General features: G+C 36.2%; 1 protein-coding gene across 4 annotated transcripts in view; it reads right to left on the minus strand.

Moving 5' to 3' along the window:
* The window catches only part of ARMC8 (armadillo repeat containing 8), a 75,981-nt gene that overhangs the window by 19,969 nt on the left and 28,905 nt on the right, over positions 1–27,107 (minus strand). For all 4 annotated transcript variants that reach the window (XM_084901774.1, XM_084901775.1, XM_084901772.1 and 1 more), the window contains 9 exons: positions 23,956–24,048; positions 20,682–20,762; positions 18,820–18,895; positions 18,633–18,723; positions 16,745–16,805; positions 14,502–14,702; positions 10,153–10,248; positions 879–961; positions 490–571 (listed from right to left, as the gene is read on the minus strand). In XM_084901774.1, coding sequence (XP_084757900.1) covers positions 490–571; positions 879–961; positions 10,153–10,248; positions 14,502–14,702; positions 16,745–16,805; positions 18,633–18,723; positions 18,820–18,895; positions 20,682–20,762; positions 23,956–24,048 — 864 coding nt within the window. The remainder of the gene's footprint in view (positions 1–489; positions 572–878; positions 962–10,152; positions 10,249–14,501; positions 14,703–16,744; positions 16,806–18,632; positions 18,724–18,819; positions 18,896–20,681; positions 20,763–23,955; positions 24,049–27,107) is intronic.

The following is a 27,107-nucleotide window of genomic DNA, read 5'->3' on the forward strand; positions in this document are numbered from 1 at the left end:
GTCTCAATTCAGATTTAATTGACCTGAAAAACATTATTCCACCTCAAGAAAAGACCTAAGGCCAAAAGAAGTTAGAAAAGTAGGAGGCAACAATTGTGTTAAAAAATGTCAAGGGAGTGACAAAAGACTAAGAACAGATTATATCTGTAAATGGCTGAGTCCTTTCCTTTTATAACTAAAAATTACAAAGATGATTCTGGGGGTAAGTCCAAAGTGTAACACTAAACACAGGGAGAGCAGATGAGTAACTCGAGCTGTAGTTAGTAAAAGAAAACCACGCATGCACTTCCCTGTCACACGAGATGCTGAGCTCAGAGACACACTCTGCAGGGGTAAAGACGCTTAGAACATGAGATTTGAGGAGGTGACTGCTCAAAAGGCTCCACACACAAGGCACACCTACTCCCAGGCCCCGGAATGCGGCAGCTGCCTCCGCTCAGTGAGGCTCCGTGGGAGCGGGTGTTACTTGCTGAGCCTTCCTTTCCTTACCTTCATTAAAGGTTTCCACACGGCGTGATCCTGGAAGCTGGTTCGAAGCTGCTGCACAGATCTAGATAAACTGTGCAAACATCTACAAAGAATAATCAAAATTAGCTTTCCAAGAAGCTGAAACTTACACTCTTCAAACACGCTGCTTGGCATCTCACAATTACTAACATACACTTCAGGTATAGCCACAGACATTATTAATTCAACTACTTCGGAACACGTGGTGGGCTCTCCAGGCTAGCTTCTCGGTTTAAACGTTACGCACTGAATTCACCTGAGCAGACTTGCGAGTAACACCGGGATTCTGTGCTTACTTGGTGAAGGTCCGGGAAGGAAACAGGTTAAACACATGGCAAGGGGTTTTTATTCAGACCATTTAAAGCTCATACCTGACAGCAGCTAACCGCACCTTGACACTAGACTCAGACAAGCCAGTCACAATTCGGTCCATCATATTTTCAGTCTCAATGATCTGGAGAAAAAGGTTAATGCTGCATAAATAACAACACAAAGATGACACGCTTCACTGCTTGTAAACTCAAGTAGGCTGGCGTCACTAAAAGCTTAATGTTGGCTTTAGTGAGAGTTTTTACCTCTGGAACCATCAGTTTGTGGCGGGGGGCAGGCATCTCATCAGAAAGGTTGGGCTATCCCCTAAGGACCTGCCAGGCTGAATGTCAGACATAAGGAGCCAATTATGCTTGATTATTTTTAATAACACTTAACACAATAACCACACGGCATGGTTAGTGCAGAGGTGTTGTATCAATAGTCTTGAGAAAGAGTGAAAGAGAAAACAGAACTACCATTAGAAAGGTTCCTGCCACAGTGAGCTTCTAGGGAAACCATGGTCCACACAGCCCTTATGAAATCTAATCTGTGGGTTTCCGACAGAGCCTCCCTCTGGCTACTTTCTTATCCAGAAAATCGAAAAGTTAAACATTTAGAAAAGTGGCCCTTGCCATTTTGTACTATAACACCAAGCCCTGCTCCATGTAATCATTACAATCATGGAGCTTTTTTTTTAAAAAAATTTAAAAACAAAGCCTACAATTTTTCTTCATTAAGCAATACATAGATACAAAATAAATAGTGTGGGGAAGAAATTAAGTTTAACTTGTGTGGTCCTATAGAAAAAACAGCATATTTTTTAAAAATGCTAACATAATCGCAATACAAACGTTAACAAAACTAACATTTGTAGAGTACTTCTTTGTGCCAGGGGCAGTGCGAATAAATGTTTTATTATCTGTTTTATCCATTTTGTGGCCATTAGGATGATTGCCACCAGCATATGAAGAAACGGAGGACTCAGATAAGACAGAGCCTCATGCTTAGTAGCCATGCTTGCAGGATGGCCCTGGTAGAGAAGAAGGCCTGTGCTCACCAGGCGGTTCCCAGGATGGACAACACATTAACGGCAGTCATTGCTCCTATGGGAAGTTTTTTTTAAAAAAAAATCCAGGCCAATTAAATCAGAGTCTCTGGAATGGGGCCCAGGCACCTGCCTTTTGTTTTTGTTTTTGTTTTTTAAGCTCCACAGGTAGAGTCCAGGATGCCGCCATTGTTGAGGATCACTGACCTCAGAGTAGGAGGGGATGGGAAATCTCAGGATGTTCAAACCAAACGAGGAGAGAACAAAGCAGTTGAAATTAAGAGTGATGGGGAGAATATAAACTATTAAGTACAGGGGACCACACTGCAGCTGTAGGGTAGCAATGGTAATTTTTATATAGTGATTTGGAGGTTCCTAAGTGGCTGAGAAAACTTATACTTCTCACCCAAGAGCAAAGGTAATCTCACCCTTACCTTTATGCACATCCAGCTCTGCCCCCATTGTCACTTCTAACCCCTAAATGCCTTCCTTTCTCACTGCATTCGCTTTTCTTTCTTTCTTTTTCTTTTTTAAAAAATATATTTTATTGATTTTGTACAGAGAGGAAGGGAGAGAGATAGAGTTAGAAACATCGATGAGAGTCATCGATCAGCTGCCTCTTGCACACCTCCTACTGGGGATGTGCCCGCAACCAAGGTACATGCCCTTGACCAGAATTGAACCCGGGACCCTTCAGTCCCCAAGCCTACGCTCTATCCATTGAGCCAAACCGGTTTCGGCTGCATCCGCTTTTCGACCCTCACATACCTTTCTCCCCGACCTGGATTTCTTACTCAGATACGCCACTTAATAGACAAATGCCTTTTTTTCACTGACCTGCCATCACTTCCTCCTGTTTCACATCTGAAAGTGCTGATTTACAGTAGAAAATTCAATAAACCTGGCTGCCAGGTCCCTCAGTGTGCACTACCCCATCTCGGTGGGACCTCGCTGCTCCGCCAGCTTTGCTCTCACCTGCAGGATACTACCATCTTCCCTATGTATTTCTGTCCTTCAAACTCTTCCTACCTCCCTCCCACCCTCAGTCCCTCTGTGCCCACCTCATTCTTGCAGGGAAAAGGCTTTTTTTCTAGGACACAAGTTGTCTCAACTTCCTCTTCTCCTTAAAGTATCTCCCTACCTTTTCACTCTTGTTACACTGAAGTTGGGTACTTCAAGCTCAAAGCCCTTGCACCTTGAACCAGAAATTACCTCCCCTACCTCTTTCTTGCAGCTTTACTCTGCCCCACCACACTGGTTCCTTTCTCTTGGCCTGTGCCCTGCTGCCTGCACCCCTATTTAAAAGGCGTAAGTGCTCCAACTGTAATCTCTCTAAGTTACAGTCCTCGCTCCCCTACCCTTCCTTAAATGGACACGTGTTCCAAGGCTCCATTCTTCGCTCACTCTGCATATAACAAATTTACACCTATTCCATAAAGAAGCTGCCTACAAAATAAAACAATGAAATAGTACCTATGGCATGGCATCATTAACTCTGGAAGCTAACTTTCTAAAATATTAATCTACAGTGTAATCACATCTAGACAGGTCCCTTAGAAAAATATTTTCAATTGATGCAGAAGTAACACAGATTTTGTGAAACAAAATGACAAAACTCTGCAACAACATATTTTAATACTTTGGAAGCAGAAAAGTGGGAACACTGAAATAAACTTCTTCAGATTCTTCCAGACTTGTTCAGACAGAGTATTTTAATTAGAGTCATATCTTAATCATATCTGGGTGTATCAATCATGGCATAACTGGCTTTTAGTATAGACAAGACTAACACACATGAGGCTCTGGAATTACTATCTAGCAATTTAGTGTCTCATCTCCTTAGCTATTTTGTACTGTAAGCTCCTACAAGGTACACACCAGTATTCTGCTTCTTTCCTGGACACATAGGAGGAAGTATGTCATAAATGCCAGATGAAGAAAAAGATGTAATTAAAGAATCTCATTACCCACTTTGTACCAAAAAATATGAAAGAAAAAAAATTTTTTTTTTCTTAATCTGATGCTTTGTAACCAGCTAACAAAATAACCAATCTGTACTTCATACTTAAAAAAAAAACAAAAACAAACAAAAACAAAAAACAAAAAAAAAAACCTCCAGGAACTGTAATTCAATGGTTTATGCAATGACAATATTACAATCAGTAGTGTAATACTACTCAATGTTATGTCTCCATTTAATGAAACTGTAAGATCAATATGCATTACTTGGTTTTATAAATACCTCTGTTTTGTACCTAGCATTATCAGTCCCAGGTCTGCTTCTTACAGTACGCAGAAGGCCAAGGGTCTCAGGACCGTGGGCAAGTGGCAGAACCTGGCCCTGTCATGATTAACTCTTTAAAAATACTTACCATCATGAATGAGTGCTGCAGAGATCATTTACAGTTCTTTGGTAGGTTAGCTTTAAGACGATAACTAACAATTTTACCACAGATTAAGTCCATGGGTTCTGAATTCTGAATGAGTTTGCTGTTATTCAGTAACAGAGCCGAGTCCTGAAGGGCGCTACTTCTGTGGTACTGTGGAAAACCTTCAAAATGTTCAAGCTGTTTGTTTCAACTTGCAGGCTAAAGCTTAAAAATCGCTCCTTGTATCTGCCTCATTTCATGGCAGAGACATACAAAATTTTGACACTGTGCCTTTTAAATTACCATTTAGAATTATTGCACTTTGTAAAAATATTTAAAAATATAAATTCATGGTATAATTATACCGTTACCCAGAACACTAACTAGTAATAAAATCAACGTATAACAAATCATAAATATGTTTTATGAAATACTTAGCAAGTTTCTGAGGTGGCAGAAAGATATTTTAAAAAACTGACCTAAATTTAAAAATATACTTTAAAATCTTATAACTTTAAAAACATATAGAAAATAATTTACATTTGTTCAAATTTTGAACATGCATATTTAAGACAGGGCTTCATATGAATAATGACTCTTTGGAGAAATAACATCTATGGCAACCAAGGACAGTAATACTGTAATAGATAACCAAAGTTAAAATTTGGCCTCCACACTTTTCCTAACTTATTTATTACCTCTGAATTCAACCAATTATTGATTTATATTGTATATTCTATTTAACTTAAAAAACAACAACCCAAAATTTAATTTGGTGCTTTGAAGGGCATGCTAAAGCAAGCAAAAAGTTTTGAAAACCAGAAATTTAAATATATTCTAAGAGAATAAGAAGACATATTGTAATTAATAAGAGGTAAGCTAAAGAAAGAGACTCTAAACTTCTTAAGTACAAATATTCTTTTTACTATAAAGAATAACTAACTAACAGAACTGGAAATTTATAGCATGAAGTCACTGTCTTCATTGCAAACCTTTTTTATTTATGCCCCAACGTTGTTCAGTGTTTCTAGTACAATTTAAAATATATATATTTATTTTTAATCTTCCAATGAAGTCATTTAAGATATTCTAATAAATGCTTCCATTTGTTGAGCACTTACATGCACCATATTAAAGATTTTAAATACATTGTATCTTCATCCTCACAATGACCCTGCAGATATAGTTTCTTTGGAAAAAGAAGGTAGAAGACAAATTCTCGTTTTTAGTGTTTTTTGTTTTTGGTTTTTTTTTTTACTTTTTATTTTTTCCTGCCTATACTGCTTAAAAGAAATTGTTCAATTTAAAAGGAAAAAAATATTCCATTCTTGACTACCTTATTCACGTAATATAAAACCAGTGTGATTAGATGACCCCCTCCCCCTGTAAGAAACAAAAGTTAAGATTTCATGTTTTCACTCTTGAAAATATGAAAGGCAGGTATAAAACAATAAAAATGACAAAAATGACATTAAATTATTAATTTCCAAACTGATCTATGAATAGTCCCATTGAAACCAACATGTCCATTCTAATTGTTTTCAAATAATTCCTTAAGCCCCTAGCAAATTCTTGCTGGCCATTCCTTCCTGCTCTCTGACTTACTGAGGTTTTATTATAAATGCTGAGTTGTAAGGCTGTCTTATGGCTCTTCATCTCACTGTACTGCTTTCCTTCCTCCCTCACCCATTAGACAATATTTACACTTTACAGAATAGGTTGGTTTCTGAGTCAGGCTAATTTCTATAAACCAAATCATACTTTTATCCTTAGGAAAAAGGATCCAGATTCACATTTGTGAATAATATCCATTATTTTTAAATCACACATTTAGAAAGGAAAAAAACTAAAAAAAGGTAAAAATTTTTTCAAAATTAAACAAGTACCATGCTATAAAATATGTTCTCTTTGATCTAGTGAGAAGACATGTCCTTGTGATTGATTGTCTGCATCTTGAAAAAAGAGAATTTCCTGAACTTTCTTTATGCTAAAGTATAGTGAAATACAATACCTTGCCTATATGATCAGATTTTATTTTTCCTAAATTTCTTTACATAGAATTGCTAATAAAATTATAAATGCTCTTAATGTATGAAGGCCCATACATAATTTGCTTAATAATGTAATTTTGCAATATGATTCATTCACCTATTTGTCCATTCATTCATTCTTCAAATATTTATTAAGTGCTGTCTATCTATCTGGCAGTGTTGTAGATGCTGGGAATACACTGATGAACAATACATAAGAAAATCCCTGCCCTCATGGAGCTTACATTCTAGTTCTTCAGAAGGAATGTCCGGCTAAAATATAAGTACTCAAAATCCAAGAGGAAAGCTTTCTGAAAGTCTCCATTAGTAAGATACCTCAAAGGAGCAAAGGTTACACTAAGTACTTCTTTTAAGATTTGCAACGTATTTTATTTTTATAAAAAATAAAAATAACATCCTGTTAAGTTCATTAATTTCCTTGAGTTAATTTATACTTACTATTTCTAGTTTTCCTCAACTTATACTTTCTAACTAATAAATTATACTAGTTCCTTAAAGAGAGTAAACAGAGACAATCCTTTAAAATTTCCAGCCTAATTTATGATCAACAGGTACCAAACAAGTAATGATCTTCCTAAGAACAATTCTGTTAGAAAAGAATCAGCCTCACAGTTACAGGACTGCCCCTGCATGACTTGACCACTGGCTGGGGTTATGACTGGAAATACCAGCACTCGAAAGAATATTAGGTATCTTAACTTCTTTCTTTTTTACTGTCCCATTAACTGAACTTATGCTTCCCAGTCAGCATTAATATGTGGTCAAGGCCATTATTAAAAACTAGACTTTCCCCCTGGCAGAGATTATAGCGATTGTGGTCACTGCCAATGCGCTCTGGACCTTTCATACATTGAGTACTCAATTCCTACCTCTGTCCTTGCTTAACTTAAAAAATTCTTGAATTATTCTATGTTGAATATGGCCAGGCAACATTGTCAAGCTCAGTGGTCCATCTTTTCTTAGACTTATCCCCTTTCATGTCACAGCCAATGATAATGTTTTCTACTCTCATCTGCAGAACTCTTCACATTCCTTCACTCTCTTGCCAGGACACCAGAGGAAGTCAGGAAATTTATAAGTATACCACAGAGTGATAATGGATGAAATGCTGGGAATTAGAACACCAACTTTGCTCTGCACAAGATACAGAGAGATCTGGGCATATTGAAGGAAATGTCACTCTGTGTTTGATTTCTCTATTTTCACTTCTATATTTATTCAACAAATACTTACTGGGTGCTTATTAGATTCCAGTAATTGTTATATATTGATATCTCTTAATGGGAATACACCAACACTGCTCCAGAGCAGCAGTGGTATATCTCTGACCCACGGGTCATATCTCAGCCTTCATCTTAATTTGTCTGGCCCAGAGAAAAGGTATAAGAAATGAAATCACAGAAGGTCTTCAGTAGCAAAAAGATAGAAACATAATTCTAGAAACAAAGAAAGAAGGCCTGTATCTTTCTTCTTTACAGCTGGGTATGGCTCTCATTGTCAACCTCTTATGGCTTCAGTTTTTTCTTCTTCATTCTGCTTCATTTCCTGAACTGATCATAACAGGGCAATGGAATATTATACCCTGTATTACTGAATTGCATTCCCATTTTCAGTTTAAAAGGCAGACCAACTGAACATTTCATATTTTTATCCTTGTGTGTGTGTTGTGTTTTGTTTTATTTATTTATTTTTTTTTGGGAGGGGGGGGGGGAATAGCTCTATGATCCTTGAAATTTCTTTCAAAGAATCTTAACTCAGTAAACTAAAATTCCATCTTGACAAACATAAATATTGCATTAAAAAATAAAAGAACACTGTACTTCATGAAAATAAATATAATCAAAGTTAATAAGGCATAAGTGTAAAAGGTAAATATTTCATAGAGAAGTAAATAAAAATCTATCCAAATAATTGTGTCAACAAAAAATGGAACAGAAATAAAGGCATTCAAAGGAAAAGGGTCACTGCCACTTTTTATGCACTGAAAATAAGAATTCTCCACTCCTAAGAACCATTTTCATGTAGGTTTTATCACAATATAGCTTATATTTTCCATTTTACAATATCCCTCTTCAGTAGTTACTATGAACTGTAAATTATTCAAATACTTCATTTTTCCAGAAATTAAATATCTTCCTTAAAACTCTATATATTCCCCATTATAAAGAATATCACAGTATCTTTTCTTCACCACACAAAAAAGCTATAATAATAATAACTTATTCTTTATTTGTCATCTTTCTACAGAAGTTATCAGGATTTAATCTTACCAGGAAATTATACACATTATAAATACAACTTTTAATAGACTGATCATCAGACTGTTATATTTCTAGAACATGATATCACAAATTAAGTCATTAATTCCAAAACAACAGTTTATTAACAAAAAAGTACAAAGAAGTACAAATGGACATCCTATTTCCCCCCTTTAAAGTCCATCTATCTATCTCCCTTTCAGTCCATGGCATAACCTTCTTGAGCTAAAAGAATGGGCAAAACACTTCTCATCTTTCTAATGAGCCCTAATAACCATCCAAAAACAAATCATTATGTATGTAAGTTATACAGTCCATATCAATTAAAAAAAAATGTTTTATCTATGAGTTGCCATAAAAGCCTCTTTCTAAACTGAACGAAGCATATCAATATCCAAAAATTATGTTTGTCAGACATAGGGAATACCATATCACTAGTATGCTTATCTTTAAGTAACAGTTTACAAATGAAAGCTTAGAGGTGTCAAGAAGGATTTTCATAAATATTTACTAAGAACACTTCAAGTAAAAAAATCTTGTTAGTTGAACTAAATTGAGGTACATGGAAAACAATGAGCTTAGTTGATTTTTTGCATTGATTTTAAATCAATGCTATTCACATATCTTACCTTACTGCTTATTTCAATTTTATTCAAGAATGGTTCCTTTTCAATTGATTTAATGAAACCTACGGCTATGCCATAACTCTCTCTCTTGAGCCCAAGTACTTCTCTGAATCATGACAAATTTCCAATACCTTGTAATTTCCCTCACAAATACCAATATAGATAGAATACTTAGTAAAGTGCCATGTTCAGTAAATAATGTCCAATTTGCTCTTTCTGCTATGGCTCATCAAGAAAGAACATGTGGGATTACTTTACTGATGTTTCTAAAAGCCTTGTGTAAAATTTATTAGATTAGGTTATATATTTTTTTGAGTGGTAGATCCAGTTTTCGGTTTGACGAGGGAGCCAGGTCAGAGCTTAAAACTAAACTTTATTTTATACTTACAACTATTCTCATAAAAAACACGAGTTCAGTGTTGGACTAGGCTTTTAAAACAAGGTGCTACACCAGTGATACATTTTTTGGGACCTGAAAATTCACATGACCACTCACTAAACATAAAATCATCATTCCACAAAGATTTTATTCACATCAAACTTGCACAGTAGCAAAAAAATCAAAACATAACTAAGCCACATATCAAAGAACAATATACAATAGATTTAAATTTCTCAATGGCATTGGAAAGTATTTTCATAAATAACATATACAATTCTAGTGTTAGGACTTTCAAGGTGTCTGAAGCTTCACAGTGCTAGAAATGATTTTTTTCAGAACACATGCAAAAATGTGCAACACAATAATCCATATTAATGACACAAAGAAACACACCAGTTATTTCTCATTCCAGCACGGCCATGCCACTCTATGTTCTAAAACAAACAAACAACCCCCCAAATCCGGGTCCCATTCATTCTTCAATTATGCCTTTATTATATTCAAACAGTCACTGTTAGTGCTCTTCACCACGACTTTCAGGTTGGCGTCACTCCCTGCCTGCTGGCTGTCAGGACTGGGGGCCGCCCCTCTCCCAGACTCACCTTCTTCCGGATGTCTTCATCATTTGCTCCAAGAGAGGCATAGAGCTTGAATGCAGCCTGGCGGAGTTCGTGAGCATGTTTTAAGTCATGATCAAGCTATGGGAGAGGAAAAAAAGATATGTTACAAATCAGTCCACAAATTAAATTTTCAATAATACCAACTGAGTTGAAGAAAAAAATGTTTAACAACTATTAACGTGTGAATGCTCTCACTGAATTCCTGATTATTTTTGGTTTCTGCTCATGTGACTGAGACCTATGTGTTTGTGTCAGCATTATCTGCACACAGCCTGCTTCTGTTCAAAAGTGAATACCACAATGTTTGACATTAGTATATGTAAAACCTCTGTGAACCTTTAACCCCTAAAAATTAAGTGATCCTAGATTGTAGCGTCAGTGGCACTAATGCTTGCTTGCACCGGCTCTCTGAAATACCTTCCCCCAAAACAAGGTACACTCAGACCTTGCCAGCCCCAGAATACAGCTGATAACTTGAGTGCTACTGCAACAATGTCTTTAGCAGAAATGTTCAGAGTAGTGCTAGCCTAATTTCAGTATTTCAAATACTTTTAGAAACAGGGAAAACTTTTGTGAAAATCCTTAATGAATATTATACCATGGTAATCATTACTATTTATCTATTGCAGTTATCTGAGATTTATGTCAGGAGACTTTTTTGATACATTTATTAAAACTAGAGGGAGGAACCAAGATGGCATAAATAAACACCTGAACTTGCTGCCTTGCACAACTACATCAAAACTACAACTAAAAGACAATAACCTGAACAATAAAGATTTATTAAAAAAACAAAAAAAAAACCAAACCCATACTACTTACTGGTGTGAAACAATTCTACCTTTCCATATGCATAACTGGCTTCTAAGTTATCAATTTTCCATACATCTGATTTATCACCAAACCACCATAATAAAAATAGGACAGTTTCAGGGACTATGAACCAGTAAATATATAAGGCATATCAATAATGTAAATAATTTTATAACCAAGAGACATAACTTCTTCATCCAAGTGACTACCACTTTCTTCGAATGATTTGCCTTCGAAAGGTTCTCTTCTGCAATGATATATCTGTTGTTCAAAAATAACCAGAGACCCTCTTTTAAAATTTCCTAAAGAGCTAATTGGCATGTGAGCTATAAAACCCTGACTAATATACATATGAACTAAGAGAGTTTGAAGTTAATTGACAATTATTGTGATGTGTGAAGAAGAGGAAATCTAGCTGGGTAACTTTTAGAGTAGGGGTGTCGAACTCAATCAGAGAAGGGGCCAAAATCTAAAATCTAGCCTAAATCGCGGGCCGAATGGTTTACTGAACAGTCATAAACTGACAATGTCATAAACTGACAGCGGAGTGCAGTGATGACAGCGCGGTGCGGGCCACATTGCAAGGCCTGGCGGGTTGGATTTGGCCCGCGGGCCTTGTGTTTGACACATGTGTTTTAGAGTATCAAATAAAACAAAACACCTTGAAACTCATTTGGGGTAGTTCTGAAGACAATTTTTAAAATATATATATTGATTTTTTACAGAGAGAAAGGTTGAGGAATAGAGAGTTAGAAACATCGATCAGCTGCCTTCTGCACACCCTTCTATTGGGGATGTGCCTGAAACCAAAGTACATCCCCTTGACCAGAACTGGACCTGGGACCCCTCAGTCCACTGAGCCAAACCAGGGCAGGGTTGAAAGCAATTCTTAAAAGTAGTTCCAAAAATATTCTGATCAGAGCAAGCACTGATGGATCATGGGCGGAATCTCCCAATATATAATGAGGAACACTCACTTTGGTGTGTAAGTGCTAAAATATTTATTCTTAAAGTTTTAACTGCTTTTTAGTCATAACATACTGGTAGTAGAATACTAAGTTGGACTAATATATCATGAAAATCATACATTTATTAACATGTAAGAATTTCTCTCTATGGTTAATTATTTCTTTTCTTTTCTTTTCTTTCTTTTTTTTTTTTTTGAGGGCAAGTCAGAAAACACTGGATAATCCATCATTAAAAATAAAGATGACTGCCGAAACCGGTTTGGCTCAATGGATAGAGCGTTGGCTTGGGGACTGAAGGGTCCCGGGTTCGATTCCGGTCGGGGGCATGTACCTTGGTTGTGAGCATATCCCCGGTGGGGGGCGTGCAAGAGGCAGCTGATCGATGACTCTCGTCGATGTTTCTGACTCTCTATCTCTCTCCCTTCCTCTCTGTACAAAATCAATAAAATATATATTTTAAAAAATAAATAAATAAAAAAATAAAGATGACTTGCCCTGGCTGGTGTGTTCAGTGGTTAGAGCAGGGGTCTTCAAACTACGGCCCGCGGGCCACATGCGGCCCGCAGAGGAGTCTGATCCGGCCCGCCAGGTTTTTTGGGCAGTGAGCACAGCCGAGGTGTTACAGTAGGAATTAGTAGTTCATATAGACCGGCCCTCCAGCTCTCTGAGGGACCGGGATCTGGCCCCCACTTTAAAAAGTTTGAGGACCCCTGGGTTAGAGGGTTGAACTGCACACTGAAGGGTCTTGAGTTTGATTCCTGGTCAAGGGCCTGGATTGTGGGAACCCTGGCATGGTCGGGCATGTGGAGGAGGCAACAATCCAATAGATGTGTCGCTCTCATATCGATCTCTCTCTCTTTTCTACTTTCCCTCCCTCCTTTCCACTCTTTCTAAAAAAAAAAAAAATTAATGGCGGAAACATCCTTAGATAAGGATTAACAAAAAATAAAAACTAAATAAAGATAACAAAACAAACTAATATTCAAGTTTGGCATTGAGATAATTTTTAAAAATTATTTCTAGTTTTACTGTAATTAAAACAGAAAAACCTTAATAGCAGGGATAAACTACATACTAATTATTAAATGATTTGCACCGGCTTAGATTATATATTCTTATAACTATGTTCCCTCACTCTCATGTCCAACAAAGTATTCTATTTGCCTTGCTGGGATGGTCAACTAAAGATGTTCATGAGGCCATCACTAGGAATTGCCTGTGTATCTCTGTACCAATGAGATACTGTCAGTGTGAGCAAGTAGCCAGAGGGAGAACAGACATGGAGGATGGTTCAGTATAACCCATCACCCACGGGAAAAACAATCAGACTGAAGGAAGAGCAGACATTAATACACAGAGGGCAATATACATTATTAACACAAATATTAATGAAAGCATTTTAGGTCCTTCCTGAGACAGAGAAAATATATACACCCTTAATAGTTTATTTTATTTTCTGTATCAAATGCTAAATGAACAGCTGCCTACCAAATGAATTCTTTTTTTTTTTTTTTTTTTTTTTAACTCAGGGGCATGAGAGAGGTCAAGAAAACAATTTTTTAAAAGTTACCATTGGGACTACTGGTATAAAAAATGCAGTCATAATCATGAAATAGCACTGGTTACTAATTAGAAGGCAATGTTTTTTCTACCATGACCTTCTTAAATAAACTTTCTCTAACATAATATTTATCTCCTATGCTTAGAGCAATAAACATGACAAAGAGGCTCAGAAAAACAAAGACAAAGGAATATCTACCTATCCTAAGGAACTTATATTTTGAGAAAAGGTAAGCACAATTAATAGTCTCAGTATAAAGGTTAAATGATGCTTTGGCTGTCACTATCAGACCAAGTACAGTATAAAACTGCAAAAAGGAAAGGGAATATGGCAAAAGTTAGGAGAAGTAGCAAAAGACTGCAGTGGAGAATAAAACAAGGCCACTAAGTTACATAAAGCAAAAGATCGCCTTGACCTAAAGAACAATGCAATAGAGATGATTCTGGGAACATGAATAGGATGAGATAACATTGACAGAATGTCAGTAACCAGTTTAGATACCAGACCCCACTATTTGGAAGTTTTATTTGGGGATTAGGGATGTAATTTTCTTCTTTCCTCATTATTTCCTTAATAAAAATTTCTGCACAACTGGTGTGGCTCAGTGACTGAACACTGGCGCATGAACCAACAGTTGGTTGGCAGTTCAATTCTCGGTCATGGCACACGCCCAGGTTGTGGGCTCCATCCCAGAAGGAGGTGTGCAGGAAGCAGCCAATCAATATTTTAACCTCATTAATGTTTCTTTTCTATTGCTCTCCCTTTCTCTCTCTAAAAATCAATAAAAACGTATTTAAAAAATTTCTGAACATGAAACAAATTGGACTCAAAAACTCATAAAACAACATCATCTGTGTTACCAAAGGTAAAATATTCCTTTATTTAAAAGGGCTTTGAACTGTATTACCAAGTAGTTCAAAGTAGTGAATGGTAAGTAGAACTTTTAGAAATCCCTCTCTAGAGCTGCTGAAAAGGAAAAGAAAACATACCCTTTTAATGTCAGTGATGGCACTCACAGAGCTGGGATACTTGAAGTAATCAGCAAGCATGGCAATAAGGTGATCAGTAATGCTCGCAATTCTCTGTAGCTCAACATCTGGTTCAATCAGATAGGCGAGTGTCTCAGCTCCTTCAACTCTCTCCTCTAGTAATCTCTCCTTACTGCACATTCGAACCAAACATGGCAACGTCTGAAAGGTAGTGAAATTAATTATTTGCTTTTTGGTAAAGGCAAAAGCTTGGAGATCATATAGTGACTGAATTATCTCAATGATTTTTATTGGGAGTCATGCTTGTCATGAAATTTTCAATGAAGACTCACAGAGAATAAGAGTTTTTTAATGTAAAAATATATAAAATTCAGTGCATGTTAATCATTTATGCTGGTACACTAAATTAATCATAAAATCAAAATACAATAATATAAACTCCATTCAGGCTTTTATGATTGATAAGACTAAAGCTTTATGTACAACCTTACAAAAGACATTTCAAGAATTCCTAATAAAGCATGTCTGATGCTTCTATACCATGTATGTATTTATTTATCTAATTGACATCCAACAGTTTAACCAGGAACGATTTTGCTTTAAAAAAGTATGCTATTTTTTCCTTAGTGAGTAATATGGTTGGGATGACTTTTATTTTTTGTTTGGGAATTAATATCTATAGGAACAACAACAAAAAAAGATACAGCTTTAAAGGTTCAGTGATCTTACCATCACTCAGATTCCATCGGTTCTCCTACAATGCAAGTGAAATGCATTAACTACAGTTCCTAGGTTTTCCAAAGAGTTCCTTGGAAAGACTAATATCTAAGCTGTCCATTTTTACTTCTGAGGTCCTTCAAAAATCTTGGCACTGGTCTTGATTGGTTATTTATCAATAAAAATATCCCATGTATTTACTATTTATAAGGTAGATGGATCCACTTTAAAGGATAATGTGGAAGTAAAAACTGAAAAATATTACGATTATAGGAAAACTCTCTCAACTACCACTGCCAGCTGTTCTTTTCTAAGTCCCCAATACATCTTTATCACAGTTTAGCACTTTATTGTTAACTACTGATTTCAGGCTTTTCAATACAACCTTAGGTTTCCAAGAGGAAAGCCTTATTCTTATTTTCTTTTGAACGGTCACTAACATTAATCAATACCATAAAATCATGGATTATTGAATTTCATTCTCACAACTACTACACCAAGAAAGATACTATTAACCTTGTTGACCAATGAGGAAGAAAAGAAGGGAGAGCAGTTAAGAAAATAAACCAAGGTCCTTATAATGAAAGCCTTTAGCATTCGATGCAGAGTTGTTTTCTTAGGAGATCGTCAAATCTCATTAAATTAACTGACTTGCTTCACCAAAGACTAAAGCAAACAATCTTTCTTTATCCTTGGGTTGATTTTGAACACTGATAGTGAGAGAAATCACATGCATAAAATGACACACAATGAATTTATTAATACTTGATTTGTTCTTTATAGCAAATAAGACATTTAATGGATTGTTATTCTCACAGTAACCCTGTGGGACAAATGAGCGAGAATTATTGCCTCCACTTTCATAATTAGGAGTCTGAAGTGCCAACAGAATAAGGGGCATGTACAAGGTTACCAAGCCAGGCAGCAGTGGTAACCAGGGAGACCTTCTAATGCTTATGGGTGTCCATAAGAAATTAGCTAATCAGAGGTTATTAGCAGATTCCAGGTCTTGGGACTTTTAGGGCTAGTCTTTTAGTCTTTGAGTTTTTCTAACTTTAGTTGATTTGGACATCAATGACAATGATGGCTTTCAGTGTTATTTACTTATTCCTTCTCAGTTTGCCTTTTGATTATTTGCCATGAGAGTGATATAAAGTTTTTATTTGCAGAGCTAGTGAATTGCTTCCTACAAAAACTGTTGCAAACAATAAAAATCAAGGATTAAAATTTATTTTCTATCACCTGAATTTTACATATTTTTATAATTTCTACATCCCCCTTATTACCATAAAAATAAAAATAAAAGTATGACAGGGAAATAATTATTTCACTTTGACTTTCAAAACACACATAAAACCAATTTTTAAAAAACTACATGACATCCCATCAAAAAGAAAAGCATGGTATTTACAATTATTTTATTCTATGCACACATACCCTAGTGACAAATAGGAATACCAATATTTATATTCAACACATATGAGTGAATACTTTTCATATGCCTTTTAGAGAATTAATTAGCTCACCTTTAATACAATACAGTTGTCGTCTGTCCGAATTGCTCCAGCTCTACACATGTAAGTCAAACTGGAATAAGATAACAGAAAGTAAGTTTTTGCTTGTGTTTTAAAGCGTTAAAAGGAAAATTACTTGCCTTTAGTATTTTATGGGCCAAAAATAAGACAACTACTCTCATTTATTTTGAGAGAGGCTTTGACATTCCCTTCTCTGAGTTTCTGTTCATTTAGTAGTCAAAGAAAACTAACTGATACCAATGTTATAAGCCAGATATTAAAAAACCCCAAAACCTTACAAAATTGTTTTTAAAATAAGTGGCCTAATAGGTGGATGCATTTTGAAGCTAGGTGCTGAGCACATTAGAATTCTTTATACTTTTCTGTTTTGTTTTAAATTTTCCATAATAAAAAGGAAAAAAATTAAAATATAAAGTTAAAGTATCTAAGTTTAAATGAAGTTAAGTTGGTAGTCTAACAGCAGAAGTATCACAGGAGAAGCATTTACCTTCTAATGTTTATGGGTGTCCATAAGAAATTAACTAATCAGAAGTGGCATTATTAGTAGTGGCATTAAGAATTAGGCAATGATTTGGTTTTATAGAAAAACAATTTACCTTCACAATTATATCTGGCTTTGAATAAGAATAAAATTACTACTTTGCACTCCCCAAACAGGTAATGAACATTAAGCACTTCAGAAACTTTAATGAGTTTCCTTTTTCAATTATATTCCTTTGGTAAGCTGGGTGAAAAAACAAAACAAAACACCCATGTTCTAGCTTTTAGGGGATACTATAAACAAATCAGTAAAATACTTATATTACAGAGCAAGGGTGGGGAATGTCTGGCCCGCGGGCCGTATACTAGTAAAATCATTTGGTCTGGCCCCGCCAAGGCATTAGGGGTGAGTTAATTAAATGTTTGACCAAATAAAGCAGGATAATTTTTAAGATAATAATTCTGTATGGCCTGCAAATTATGTTATAAATATCCAAATGGCCCTTGGCAGAAAAAAGGTTCCCAACTCTTGTTCTAGAGGGCTGAATCCTTTAAAGCTGTTATCATTTTAAGGCTTGTTTTCCCTACTGTCTTTTTTTAAAATGTTCTATGGCAGGGTTACTTCACCAACAAAGAAGCAATTAGTTTTGAAGTTAAGACAAAAGGGAAAAAAATACAAGTAATACAAACAAACAATAAACAATTCATAGTTCATGAGTAAATCACTGAAAATTTTTCATTCTCATCAAAATATTAGTTTTTTAAATACTGAAATAAACAATTCATTTAGCATAGAACCCTATACAGCAGGTGTTCGACCTATCTGTAATAGGGTCAATATATCTATCAATATATTGCTACAGAATTAGCATGTATTGAAGGCTTATAGGAGCCAGGAGTTATGCTAATAAGAACTTTATGTAACTACCTTATAAACTGTTACATCTCTATGAGGATTTTTTTTGTTTGTTTTTCCTAAAACGAGGAAACCATATACTCTGAAATCGTGCCTTGGTTATCAACTTTAACTAACTCTCATTCATATTTCTATATATTTGTATTTTCCTGGCTTAATACTTTTAATATTTAGCATAATATGTGGTGGTTAATTCTCATCTAATTGCATATTATTTCAATGGAAATACAGGAAGGGAATGTGATAAAGTAATTTTCTGTAGGTAGTCTTAGATGTTACATGAGAGTTCCTGTTCTGCATGCTATTGAGTAAATGGAGTAAAAACCATGTCCATTTAAGAAAATGTGAGACAACCCCATGACTTTCAAATTTAAAAAATCCCCAAACAAAATTGGGATTGAAAAGGAACTAATCAATCTGTCTCAAAATCCTCTAAGATATTGAGAAACACTATCTTTCTTCCCACATTGTCTTGACTTTTACCATTTTGCTGATGTGAGTTGCATCTCAATAGGCTTATCCCTCTGTAACATCTTCACAAAAATTTGTGGTAACAATTCTCCATCAACCAAAACTACAAACAAAACAAACAATAAGAATTGAGAACTTCTTTAAATCTACAAAGTTTATAAATTAAATCAAGTAGGTTCCACTAAAAATTCCAGCCTACCATTTACCAGGGTCATCGATACCTGGGGGTTTTCAAAAGCTAAAACTGAAAAGCATTTCAGTGCTTGCATTCGAACCTATAAAAATAAATAAACAAAGAAACAACATTTTTATTTCAGTTTTGCAAATATGCATTTTAAAAAAATATATTTTTATTGATTTCAGAGAGGAAAGGAGAGGGAGAGATAGAAACATCAATGATGATCAGCTGCCTCCTGCACACCCCCTGCTGGAGATCAAGCCAGCAACCCATGCACGTTCCCTTGACTGGAATTGAACCAGGGACCCTTGAATCCATAGGCTGACGCTCTATCCACTGAACCAAACCAGTTATGGCACAAATACGCATTTTAATGTATGAAAATCTAAACTCTTCTGAAGAAATAACTAATTAAATCTGCCAAAGTACTAAAAAAGGACTCAAGGGAATAGAAATAAAACCTGTTTATCTAAGGAGTGCAATAAGTTAAAATTAATGAAGTAATGAAAAAGCAAAAACAGTAGCAATTAAAATTTAACTAGACAAATCCCTAATCAAATTTAAGAGAACACTGTACAAAATACAATGTTGGTAAGGCAAAAGGGAACTTAAAAACAATTACCAACTGCCTTCCAAGTGAGACATTTCTTCTTCCCAAATTACAAAAAACAGATACCTAAAGGAGGGGGGAAAAAGAGTACTCTACTCTTGTGGTTGCATATGGGATGAGAATGGGGAGAGAGGAAACAAAGTTACCATAAAAGTTTGAAAAGGGCTAAATTAATTTAACTTTTAAAACACCTAGAAATTGTGCCACCATTCATTAAAACAGGGTAACTGGTCTGGAATGATACCAAGGAAGGGCCCAAACTCTCGACCACACACAACATATTTCCTAATTTGCAGGAACTCCTATAGGAGCTATTATTTTCTTAAGTCATTCTGTTCAGTTTTCACCAGATATCTAATTCTCACTTCCAAGCCTGAGCCTATATTTGATGTTCTTATGTGGAACCTGGGACTAGTAGGATAGGTAGCTGAGGTATGAAGAAACATGTCCCTCACTTGGACAATACAACTATCCTTGTGAGCTCTTCACCAAGAGTGAATTTGGGCGTCTGGAGTAGAGAAAGCATACATATTAGCAGGCTGCAATAGAGCTAAGGACTAGAAGAGCAGAGTAAGATAAGTACAAGTGGATAGAAGACAAAATGATGGCTTCTCTGCTCTACAGGAAACTCCTGGTAACCCAACTCTAACGTGACACAAGGACAATGTCCCAATATTTGCTACAATTTGCTAACTGAACAACAATGAATGTCCAAAGTTTTAGCTAAATGCTTGATAATATGTCATGATGCCACTTACCTATATATAAAAGACAGTAAAGAACATTTAATTAACAAATCTGAAAACCCTTGACTTTTAAACTCAAAATAGAAAGAAGAAGAATTTTAAATGTTTATGTATATATATGTGGATATATACTGTTTGTTTGAGTCAGTCACTGTGGCTAAATAAAGGTCTCAAATATAAAAGCCAGTTTTTCCTGATATAGCAAGCCATTGCTCCTATATATACTTCAAGGCATCAGCTTTGGCACGGACATCTAACTGGAGGAGATTGTTAATAATCACAGTGAAAATCAATAGCTACTCATGCCACAACCACATCCTGAAAACAAAATAGAAAGGATAGTTGTTGTTTTTTTAAAGTAACTTCTATAGATAAGACAATGCCCCAAAACATTTTACTGATAAAAACTACTCTTGATCACAATATCTAACAAAGAAGGAATAAAATATGTGGGTCTCTTTCTGGAGCAAGATTTTAGAAAAAGAAATAAAGTATTAAAAATCTGGATGTAATTTTTAACATCTTACTTTGTAAGATACTGAGGTTAGTAGGTGAGCAATATTCTGAACTGCACCATGGTTAAATAAAATTGTTTGATGATCTGGACCCTGTAAGAAAAGAGAATACAGCAATACATCAAAAAGAGCAAGATTCGTTCCAATAAAACATTTATTTAAATGTAGAAAACCGGGAGGGAGGGTATGTACGGGAGGGGGAGGGGGCATTGGTATATGTACAAAAATAATAACTTAATAAAAAAATATATTAAAAAAAATAAAAATAAAAAAAAATGTAGAAAACCATTCTCAATACAATGCAGAATTCTCAGCTACCCTTCTCTTACATAAACTCACCCCACAAAAAAGCAGGGAAGCTGGGTCACTTATGGAATATCTTTACTGATGGAGTTATGTTTATAAATGATGACAAGATCAAACACAATGCAATTCTCTGACCACAACGGTTTCTCATGGCTAACAAGATAAACCGTACTCTTTCAATCCCTCAAATTCTGTACCCCAAAGATTGTAGCAATATTTGTTACAAAAGCTCTTCCTCTTCTCTGTCCTACATAGGATTGTGTAAATACAACTGCAAGAAAGGAATTAGTGGCGGCACCAACTAGAAAGGAAGAGCTATCAATTGATTCTTATCAAGTCTTTCTAGTCTCTCCAAATCAACCTGCATGAACCTAGGGTTATGGAGGCAGCATCCACAGAGTGGGAGGCACATAAGCCCATGTGATCTTAAACTCCAAAAGATAGGTCTCAAAAATCTGAGTAACTGTTTAAGAAGTGAGAACAATTTAGAGGTTAGAGCTCCTAATATTATTACTAGCCCTTTCCAGCTTCTTAATAAAGGAGAGAAAATTTCAAATATGTAATTATGACTAGCTTATAACAGTTTAATATCTCTCCTCTTTTTCTGTGTCTTCTACCCCAAGTATGTATATTTATTTGATACTGATATCAGCATATACAAATTTGTGAATGAGTCTTAAAATTGTATTATGAATTTTATATGTAAACTGACCAACATGAAAATGTAAAGTTTTTACAATTAATGACATTACAGAGATCATGAGATCAGTTGTTTTCAAAGATATATATTATTAGTGTATCAGTAGAAAGATTAATATTGTATTTTAAGCTATTTCTATTGTTATTGGGTTTATAAATGCTTTGTTTCCTGAGGTCTAATTCTATCTCAGAACACCTGAATCTGGTCATTTAATTACAATTGCAAATGCTCATTATCAGGCTAAAAGAAAGCCAAGTTAAGATGAATTTCTCTGTTATCTTTAGTTCTATGAATGCCATGAGGTTGCCTCTAAGTTTCTCTCCAGCACAAGAGCTAATGATTTAATGGTATTCCTTTAACTATGATTCCAGCTAAAACAGCAGAGAAGTCTCACATAAGCAAATCTAAAAGTGGTGATAAATTTCTAATGAATAATCCTAAAAGTGATTTGAGTAACTTCAGGAATGGGACCATTCAAATTTCTCATAATTTAACATAATGTGACATGTAGTAGTTATATACATCCAGCTCCAATCTTCAGTGCCCCTTTGAATTACTGTAGTTATAACTAGTAGAAGCTATGTTCTCGAACACTCGGGTATAGGCGCTCAAAGATTTGTAATGATGCACAGAGTTCTGGAGTATTCTTTTCTAACTGCCAGGACCAGCTATAAGATATCATTTCATTGTTGAAAGATTTTTGACCCTGTTAGTTTAGATCATTTTTAGTTAAATGAATTGCAACAAAAGTATTGTTTTCTTAAAGCCTTTCCTTGAATCAAAGAGTGTGTGTATTTGTAACTTTACCGCATATTGTAAAAGTTAAGAGATCATTTGACATCCCTGGTCCTGTGAGCCAGCTTACACACTGTCAAAGCAATCTGGGAAGAGAAACTTCAAAACTTATTTATTTATTTATTTATTTATTTTCTAGTTTTACATATGTCTCCTCCCTCCCCCCCCATTGACCCCCGCCCCTGGTCCCCAGCCATTCCCATCCCAGGCAAGCCCTCACTGCCCCAGTGCCTGTGTCCATTGGTTATGCTAATATGCATGCATACAAGTCCTTTGGTTGCTCTCTAACCTCATCCCCCCCTGACATTTGTTTCTGGATCTATTCTTGTTCATCAAATTATGTTGATCATTATATCCCACATATGAGTGAGATCATGTGATATTTATCTTTCTCCGACTGGGAAACTTCAAAGATTTTTGACAAAAATCTTAAATAGAATTAAGTGGACTGTGAACTTCCTTTAGGATTTGGGAAGGGGTTTAAACATTTAAATTATAATCAATAATAGGTAATTTTTATGGAACCAAATTATTTAATTTTCATTTATTTGGGAAACTGCTCTAAAATGTGATCTGTGATCTTCCTAGTTTAGTACGTAGATGTTCACTTCTCTTTCCCTTCTTTCCTACAGTTCCCCAGACTCCTTACTTTGTATTTGTATTATAAATGATAGGTGAGTAATGTCGCCCTGAAAACTTACAGAATCATCAGGTGATAAATGATTATTTGGTTAGAAATTAGCAAACGTGTAGAAATTATGAAAGATCTCAAATAATCATCCATTGTTATCAAAAGAGTACACTCAATGTGTAAATTATGAAACAAAGTAAGTAGCACTTCACACTCCTCAGGTTTAGGTTCAGGTCCCTTAAGTAAGAGAAATTTCTCTCAACAAAGAGCAGAATAACCTCTCAGTTCTGCTTGTAAGAGATTACTTAAAATAATTTCCAACAATGTAGAAACTGAAGGTGTAGGGAAGCAGTCATGATCACACACAGGATATAAAATGGTACAACCTCTACACGAGACAGTGTATGATAAAATCACAAATGCACACACTCTTTGATGCAGCAATTCCATTTCTTTTAAAATATCTTACATACAAGGTATTTGTTGCAGCATTGTTTTGTGATAATATTAAGATGGGAAACAAGCTAAATGTTCAACAATAGAGGACTAGTTAAATAAGTTACTGCACATCTATACAAAATACTAGATGACTGTTTATAAGAATAAGGGAGCTCCTATGTACTGATATGGAATAGTCTTCAAATTATGTTAAGTGAAAAATGCAAGGTGCAGAAAGTATGCATGGTATACTTTGATTTATGTCAAAAAAAAAAAAAAAAAAAAAAAGGAGGGGGAGGGTATATATACAGAGGTCTGCCTGTACGTATAGATTATCTCTGGGAGGAAATGCACAGACACATCTCCTTAGGGCATATAAGATTTTACATTACACTGACTATTTATTTGGTTCTTACTTTACAGCAGTGTGAGAAGATCTGACAGATGTACTCCTGGGTGTAGCGGGACTTGCTAAGCAGCGCCATGAGGTGTGGTATCACCGTAGCGTCCTGGAGTTGAAGGGAAGGAGAGCACAGCAATAAGGAACTTAGGCACGTGGAGCACATCTAATGAACTATTTCCATGAGCAGGTATTTATGCAAGCCTCTTATCTTAATGACAGTAAGTCAGATCTGTTCAAGAAACACTGGAAAACAAAGCAACACAGCCACCAAAATTGTCTGGGCAAAGAATAAGGAAAAGGGCTTTAATGTTCATCATTGACAATAAAATATAAGAGCAGAAAATTCTCAATTTCTTTCGAATAAGCAGCCTACATTCCCACAATAAAACAAAATCGTTTTAGTAAGCCTTGACAGAAATCTATTCTGAAACCCAAATGTGAGGTAAAGATATACAATAATAAATAGCTTATAAGGAGGAGTCCTATATAATTAAAGTATAATATGCAAATTGACTGAAAGGTGGAACGACTGGTCGCTATGATACACACTGACCACCAGGGGCAGACGCTCAGTGCAGGAGCTGCCCCCTGGTGGTCAGTGTACTCCCACAGGGGGAGTGCTGTTCAGCTAAAAGCCGGGCTAATGGCTGGCAATGGCTAATGGATGGCAGCGGCAGGAGCCTTTCCCACCTCTGCTGCAGGCAGGTGGTAAGGAGCAAGGGGCCCCAGACTGTGAGAGGGCGCAGGCCAGACTGAGGGGACCTCCCCTCCCCCCAGTTATTGTATAAAAATAAAACTTGGCAATTATGATTTCTGAGATGTTATGATAAGTATCAGTAATCAGTAGCAATCTCTCACAATGACTATAGTAAAGTAATTCAATCTTTGCAATAGCAACTTCTCATTTATAGGGTATTCTCTCTCTATTGTTGACACTTAACAACATACATGATGGTACAAAAGAGAGAAGAATCCACCCAACTTGCTGTAGGGCTCTCTCCAAAAATCTCCTTTTTCTCACAACGTGAAAGGAATTAAAAGTTGAAAGGAACCACAAATGGAAAGGCGACTATTACGCTCAAGCATCCTCGTCACTGCTGCCATGAGTCCTAGAGTTCTGTGTCTCAAAAAAGACTGTGCATGCAGACTCCCAGAAGACACTCTCCGTGCGGACATTATGACTCTGTAGGTTTGGATTAGGACCTAAGATTCTGCATTCTAATTAGCTCCCAAATGAGGCCAATGCTGCTGGTCCATAGATCACACTTTGACAAAAGACAATAGAAGGCAAGGAAGAAAATTTAAAAGAAATACAGTGTGAGGAATAACAAGAATTGAGGTTTCTCTTAGAAAGAAAAGAATGCTCAAGATACATAAAAACTAAGTAGAAAAGAGAAGGCTGTGGTTTCCAAGTAGAATCTTTCCCCACTGCTTAGTATAACCCTCTGTGTCATCACAAGCAGTTTAAAAACAAATGAAAAACGTAGAAAACCTCAAAAAAGTCAAGTACTAAATGCATAGAAAAATGAGAGAAGATATGGGGACTGAAGGAGAAGGGAAAACAGTGGCAGAAGACAGGAATGCAGGTAGCAACTAAGATAAATCAGGTAATCAAGAGGAATTTAAAAAACAACTCTATGAAAGCTCTTGAGAGGAAGATATAAAAGCCTCTCTTAGGCTTCTAGAATCCTCTATCTCCTTCCTTTCCTCCATTGTTCTCTAATCCCTCAGTTTTCCTGCATTTCTTCATACCTGCCCCCCTTTCTGCCAAGACTGTCACATATTTGCAGTTTATAGTTGAGTAAACATGCAACAAATAGTTATATAATTTGCTCACTGGATAAGTGAGATTTCAAACTAGACATCCTGCCCTCTTCCAATCTGACCGCTGTCTTCCGTTGAGTGCCTGAGTTGCGCGGCAGCTGGCCTCTTCACTGTCCCACACAACATTACACTCTGTCATCATCCTACCCGACACTTTTCACGGATTCTCCATTGTCTCTGAGGCACAAAACTGAGATGCTTCATAATTTACATGTTCTTACTGTGAAAGTCAGGCAATGTCCCTGAGTCTTTTTTTTTTCTTTCTTCATATTAGAAAGTTGGCATTAATCAGAGTTTTCCAAATTATGCACTATAATTCATTAGTGAGTTATGAAACCAGTTTAAAGTATGAGGAGGAAGGAGTTAAGCAGCTGGCCAGGATCCATTTCTCCCTCTATTACTGACTGGGTTGGGGGTTGATGGGAAACTTCGAGGGCAGCGATTTTCAACCTTTTTCATCTCATGGCACACATAAAACACTAAAAATCCTGCGACATACCAAAAAATGTTATGTTTCCCCCCAATCTGACAAAAAAAAAAAAAAGAAGAAGAAGAAGAAGTTATAATTTTGATTCACATTGGATGGCTATTGTGTTGACTGTTATCGTTTTCTTTTTTTTTTTTTTAATCTGAGGGAAAAGAGGCTGGTGCCCCTGACTAATCAGATATTGCATGTTTTAAAAATTCTTACAGCACACTGGTTGAAAATCACCGACCTAAATTAAAGAAGACCAGTGACTGGTTTAACTTCTTTGTAAATAAGACAATAGGACCTTAGGAAAACAGACCGATATTTACTAGGAGGAGAGCCCCGTGGAATGTTGTGAGGAGAATTACCAATTTAGGGACTGCTTATTGTGTCAGTTCTAAAAGAGTGCTCCAAGGACCAGCAGCATTTAAGTTACCTGGAAACTTGTTATAAATGCAAATTCTCAGGCCTCACCCCGGACACAGTGAGTCAGAAACTTGAGTTAAGGTCCAGCAATCTGTATTTAACAAGACCTCCCGGCAACTGTAGAACATGCTCAAATTTGAGAACCACTGCAGTGTACAATTTCCAGATTTATGAGGCATCGCTCCCTGAAGAATGTCACACAAATCCCTGACATTTACAATTCAGATGTGTCATTTAGAGCCTCCCTGCTGTTTAAGGTGACTCACAAACCTCCTCTATAGTACTACTAGAGGCCCAGTGCACGGATTGTGCACCAGTGGGGTCCCTCAGCCTGGCCCGAGAGATGGGGCCAAAACCAGCTCTCCCACATCCCCTGAGGAGTCCCAGACTGTGAAAGGGTGCAGGGCAGGCCAAGGGAACCCACGGGTGCATGACTGGGGCTGGAG

This window comes from Pipistrellus hanaki (assembly GCF_964339955.1).
Source record: "Pipistrellus hanaki genome assembly, chromosome: 13".
Classification (NCBI taxonomy): Eukaryota; Metazoa; Chordata; class Mammalia; order Chiroptera; family Vespertilionidae; genus Pipistrellus; species Pipistrellus hanaki.